The sequence below is a fragment of the Gadus macrocephalus genome, chromosome 4 (assembly GCF_031168955.1).
Source record: "Gadus macrocephalus chromosome 4, ASM3116895v1".
Classification (NCBI taxonomy): Eukaryota; Metazoa; Chordata; class Actinopteri; order Gadiformes; family Gadidae; genus Gadus; species Gadus macrocephalus.
In genome coordinates this window covers 30,155,052-30,161,147 of record NC_082385.1, presented here as the reverse complement: position 1 = coordinate 30,161,147, position 6,096 = coordinate 30,155,052, and the positions used below count along the sequence as shown (strand labels likewise).

At 43.2% G+C, this 6,096-nt stretch overlaps 2 protein-coding genes across 2 annotated transcripts in view; both read right to left on the bottom strand.

The window, feature by feature from the left end:
* LOC132455191 (NACHT, LRR and PYD domains-containing protein 3-like) overlaps positions 1-6,096 on the bottom strand; it is a 381,632-nt gene that overhangs the window by 33,950 nt on the left and 341,586 nt on the right. The gene's annotated exons all lie outside the window — the stretch shown is intronic.
* Positions 673-2,275, bottom strand: LOC132455280 (zinc finger protein RFP-like). The gene has a single exon (XM_060049119.1). It carries the CDS (start codon positions 1,997-1,999, stop codon positions 1,088-1,090), a length of 912 nt encoding a protein of 303 aa, XP_059905102.1. The 5' UTR covers positions 2,000-2,275; the 3' UTR covers positions 673-1,087.

Genomic DNA, 6,096 nt, shown 5'->3' with positions numbered 1-6,096 from the left:
ACGGACAGACATGGACGCCGTGCAGCTTGCCACTGGGGTTATTCGTACAGAGGTCTGCATGGAATGAAAGCCAGAGAGACGGAAAGAAAGAATATGGTGTCCACCTCCTTCTGTGAAGGCCACACTCGCTCCACTGTCTTTGGTGTTGACTTACTGGCATCATGATGCACGTTGCTGTTGTCGTTCTTTTTTGCGATAAAATTGTTATTTTCAAGAATGCAAATGAACGGGCAAAAGTCTGACATATTTTGTTACGTTGCTCATGTTTTGAAAGAGTTCTCAAGTGGGACTGGTGATGTTTTCTGTTTCACTCTTGATTTCTATCTGACCCGAGATATCCTGCTGATGTGTCCCATTCTACTTTTGTCAATTTGAATTGTAGTCAAGAAAGTTTCAAACACTTTATTATGTGGTCATTCATAATTAATAAATGAATATAAACATTTTGTTTAAAAAACTGAATTTTTCAACTAAACTTACAATTCACAAAGTCAACATTGTGTAGTTGCTGTAATAATTTGCAATTTAATATCATTGAAAGTATAAAAAACATGAGGGAAGGAGGGAGAGAGTGAGGGAGAGTAAGGAGAATGTCCACAGACACTGACCCCATTTTACTTTTTACATATTTTTATTGAAATATAAAGTGTACTTGATGTATTGTGTATTTGATTGTGTTATATCATTCATAATGTTACTTCCCAAACATTAAAAAATGTTGATATTGCTGCATTAAAACATTCTGTCAATCAGACATTGATGCTTGATTATTTTATTATAAAACAAAAGTCCTAGTCTGTTTGATTGACAGGTGAGATGATCAGGGGGGCAGAGTTGTTACCTTCATAATCACAGAGACCTGGGAAGAGGATTAGATAGAGAGGCTCACTAAAGGTGCAGCCAGTAGCAGAGTAGATATGAACCCTGGCGTCCACATCATAGAAGGAGACCAGACCCTCATCATAATCAACAAACACCCCCACCTTCTGGAGCTCAGCTCTCAGAAGGAGATGGACAGAAGGGTTATCGTTAAATACCAACCCATCCTTGTTGAAAGTAATAATCCAGTGACCCGTCTCAGGGGTCACTATGATTTGCCTATTCTGTGGATGGACTCTCTGGCCACTCCTAAACACCATCCAGTCTTATCTTTAACCTGGACCTCAAAGTAAAATCTCCATGAGAAGCTCTGCCTCGTGAGAACACATGCTCCCTGTGTAAATCTCTTAGGGTTGTCCGGGAGTTCCTTCCATACATCTCCTTCATGTACTTGTTTCCCATCCTCAGACAGGATGAGATTGGGATGAGCTGTATCAGGATCCAGAGTCACATCTACTTCATACTGTTGGACCCTCTTCAGTTCAGCAGCACCATGCAGCTTCTTCATCTCCATGTTCAGTGTCTCCTCCAGCTGATCCAGGGATCTCCTCAAGGTCCCTACGTATGACGGAGGACGGACCTCCACCGTCGTCCAGTCCCTGGTGGGTGGAGGATCCTTGAGGGATCTGAAGGCCTGGAGGAAGTGGAGGTGGTCTTTAGTGTGTGAGAGCTGCTTCACCTCTAAGCTTTTATTGGTCAGATCTTCTATTTCCTGCTCGATCTCTTTGATGAGGCCTTCAGCTTGTTTCTCCGTGGATTTCAGTCTCTCTTTTACCATTTGGTTGAGATCTTCCTGACACTTTTCAATGCAGTGCATCAGAGCATTGAGGACCTGCAAACCATCAGCCATCTCTCTGTCTGCATCTGCTATGCTGCGTTTGATTGTGTCTTTAATCTCCAGAATATGATTCTGTCTCTCATGGATCATCTGCTGAACTTCAGCCCCTATCTTCCCCAGCTGGGCCGTCTTCACTTCATATTCCTCCTTCAGAGGTACAACATGATGGTTCTTGTGGTCTGTCTCTATGCACAACTGACACACACACACCTGTTCATTCTGGCAGAAGAGCTCCAGAAGTCGTTCGTGTTTCTTACACATCCTGTCATCCAGACGGTCCATAGGATCAACCAGCCGATGTTTCTTCAGGCCTGCGACTCTTTGATGTGGCTCCAGGTGGGTTTGGCAGTAAGAGATAAGACACACTAGGCAGGACTTTACGGCCTTCAGCTGGGTCCCAGTACAGAAGTCACAGGGAACTTCTGCTGGTTCAACACCAGGCTGCTCTTTTAGTCATACGGACGTTCCAAACCGATCAACCATCTCTGATAAGAGGGTATTGACCCGTAAATCAGGTCTTGTGTTGAAAAGCTTGTTGCAAACAGGACATTTAGACAACACTTGACTTGTTTATCCCAGTACTTTGTAATACAGCTTCTGCAGTAGTTGTGTCCACATGGTGTGGAAACTGGACTGCTGAACACATCCAGACAGATGGAACATGAAAAGTTCTCTTCGGATCAGGAAGCGTTGGCACAGGCCATTCCTAGACGAAAAAGTTTAGGTATTTAGTAGAGCTGTCAAGCGATTAAAATATTTAATCGTGATTAATCGCATTAATGTCATAGTTAACTCACGATTAATCGCAAATTATTTTTCTATGCTAAATATTAGAGCTGTCAGTTAAACGCGTTATTAACGGCGTTGACGCAAACCAATTTTAACGGCGTTAAACAATTTATCGCGCGATTAACGCAATTGTTTTATTAAAAACAATATTTAAAAAAAAAAAATAATAATAATTTCTTTGGCTCAAAACAAAGAAGCAGTAGCCTGACTGCTATGTTCAAATTACATTTGTTCAAAGCAGTCGTTTAATTGCACTATAGGCTCTTTTTTTGTATCGTCCTGTTTTGATCAGTATATGCCAATGTTGTTATCAATAAAAAATCATTTGCACAAGGCAAGCCGATGCACTTCACCTTGTTGATAAGAGAATTAAAATGAGAAGAATTATGGGACAAAAAATTCAAGGGATATTTAGCATAGAAAAATAATTTGCGATTAATCGCGATTAATCGTGAGTTAACTATGACATTAATGCGATTAATCACGATTAAATATTTGAATCGCTTGACAGCTCTATTAAATATCCCTTGATTTTTTTTTAGGTTTCGATTCCTCAACATAATCTCCTATGGAGTTAGATTCATGCCAAAACCCCGCACACACGCAAAACGTGTTTTGCTCACGCATAACGTGTTTTGCTCACGCATAACGATTCACACGCACACAAAACGTGTTTTACTCAGGCAAAATGATTCACACACACGCTCAGTGTGGTTTGCAAATACAAAACATCATTCACAAACTAAAGCATTTTGCTTCAGAAACAAATACAGTATGTTTTACACAAAGTACAAAAAAAAATCCTTCAAGTACACAAAACAATTCTACAAGTACGGAACACGAAAGCTGCGCGTGGATCGGAATGCATTTGCGCACGGGTCGGATTGCATTTGCGTGAGGAACAGCAAGGCGGAAAATTAGTGCCAAAAGTCACGTGACAAATAAATGTCCTGTTATTCACACTACACAACAGCAGGTGGCGGTGTTGAGTCAGTTTAAGGCCGCCAGGACGATCTTTTTTCTCCCCAAAATCTTTATCTGATGCCAAAACAGAGTGGCGACACTTCCATTGGACTCACCTGTTGGCCGCTCATTTTGTTCAATTTAATCTCCCAAACCAGCTTTTCTCCGTGTCGTACGATTCCGTGACAAAGGGGCGGCAAGTCGCATAGTATGGAGTTGAATCCACACACGTTTGGCCGGCATCAAATAAAGATTTTGGGGAGAAAAAAGATCGTCCTGGCGGCCTTAAACTGACTCAACACCGCCACCTGCTGTTGTGTAGTGTGAATAACAGGACATTTATTTGTCACGTGACTTTTGGCACTAATTTTCCGCCTTGCTGTTCCTCACGCAAATGCAATCCGATCCGTGCGCAAATGCATTCCGATCCACGCGCAGCTTTCGTGTTCCGTACTTGTAGAATTGTTTTGTGTACTTGAAGGATTTTTTTTTGTACTTTGTGTAAAACATACTGTATTTGTTTCTGAAGCAAAATGCTTTAGTTTGTGAATGATGTTTTGTATTTGCAAACCACACTGAGCGTGTGTGTGAATCATTTTGCGTGAGTAAAACACGTTTTGTGTGCGTGTGAATCGTTATGTGTGAGCAAAACACGTTTTGCGTGTGTGCGGGGTTTTGGCATGAATCTAACTCCATAATCTCCCCTCCTCCCCTAACACCTGGCTCCGCCCCCACGGCACGTGAGTGCACTGCATTCATTCGCCGTGTCGGCCTCTTCAAATGCGTTGATTTGTGTTCTCTTCTTTCTGGAGTTAAAAGAGAGCCGGTGCAGAACGAGAGACATTGTGGTGATTTAGTGGTTATTTGCAATTGTAACTGGGATCATCGGTGTAGATATATGATTGGCTTCCCCGAATACTTCGAACCCCGATCCGATTTTCGACGAAAACCATGACAAAGAGCTGTTTATTGGCGCTACGCTGCTACAGGAACTCTGCTCTCCCCGATATGCACGCGCACAGTGCACACACGAGCAGCAGAGCTGAGAGCACTAGACAGCGATACAGTCTGGTCAGTGGGGATCTCCTTTTGCTTTTGGAAAGTTTTTCCCGTTTGAAGTACTAGAGCAACCCCTGCTGGTAAAAGTAGTTCTGACAAACACACACACACACACACACACACACACACACACACACACACACACACACACACACACACACACACACACACAGGGAACACGTTTCACATTCGTTGTGACGCGTATTAACTCAACATTCCTTGTTGTTCAAAATGTTTTTGCCTTTATTCAACTTAATAAAACAGGTCAAGTCAGGAGGATACCTAACAGAAAGGTCCAGGATAAGATGAGCCAATAGGATCACTGTATATAATAATAATAATAATAATAATAATACATTTAATTTAGAGGCGCCTTTCAAGACACCCAAGGTCACCTTACAGAGCATATAGTCATCATTCAAAACTATGTAAAACAGACTAGGAATAAAAGGAAAACAGAGGTTAAACATGAAGAATAATAATAATTAATAACACTCAAAGACGCCTAAAGTGAAGGGGGGACCTCACTAACATATATATATATATATAGAGGAACGAGGACCAGAGTTCAGCGCCTTGTTCCCCGTGAAAGAAAAAAAACATACTGGAACAAAACTAAAACACAAGAACAACCACCTTGGAGTGTGTGTGTGTGTGTGTGTGTGTGTGTGTGTGTGTGTGTGTGTGTGTGTGTGTGTGTGTGTGTGTGTGTGTGTGTGTGGTGTAGGAGGAGGAAGGTGGAGCTGAGGTCGGGGGTGTAGTTGACCCCGGCCGAGCACATGTTGTTGGGCTTCTTGGAGAGCACCATGGGGGCAAGCTTCTGAGGAGGAGGAGGAGGAGGAGGAGGAGGAGGAGGAGGAGGAGGAGGAGGGGGGGGAGGAGGAGGAATGTTGGGGAGGGGGAGGAGGTAGAGGTGGGGGAGGGGGAAGAGCTAGAGGAGGATGAGAGAGGGAGGGGGAGGAGGAGGAGGTGGAAGGGGGGGAGAAAGGGTGGAGTTGGAGGAGGAAGGAGGGGTGAAGGAAAAATAAAGGGTGAGGAGGTGGTGAGGGAGGGAGGAGGAGGGAAAGAGGAGGAGGAGGAGGAGGAGATAAGAGAGAGGAAGAAATAATACCTAAACCCTAGAATAACGACGGCCATCCACAGATATGCTAATGAATACGTAATCACATGTCAGTGTGAACCTTCTTTTTCTCGTGTCTAATTTCCACACTTAAACTAGCTCTGGGTCCACTGGACCCGAACACCCTTTGTGTAATAAATGTGATGGGGGGGATTTATGTTCCTCACAGAAAATGAGCCAAAGCCAATGAATCTTTGTTCAAAAAAAGTATTATTTGTATCACCTTTATAAAGCTAAAAACTGAAAACGGGTCCCACAGACCCGAACACCTTATAAGGGTTAAAAGAGCCGACTTGTTTGCGAACGACCCATCACTAACCTGCTCAATATTCGTTTCTCAACTCCTGTCAACAACTTCCTCAAAACACACCCACACACACCCACACACACACACACACCCAAATACATCTACACCCACACACACCCACACACACACACACACACCCAC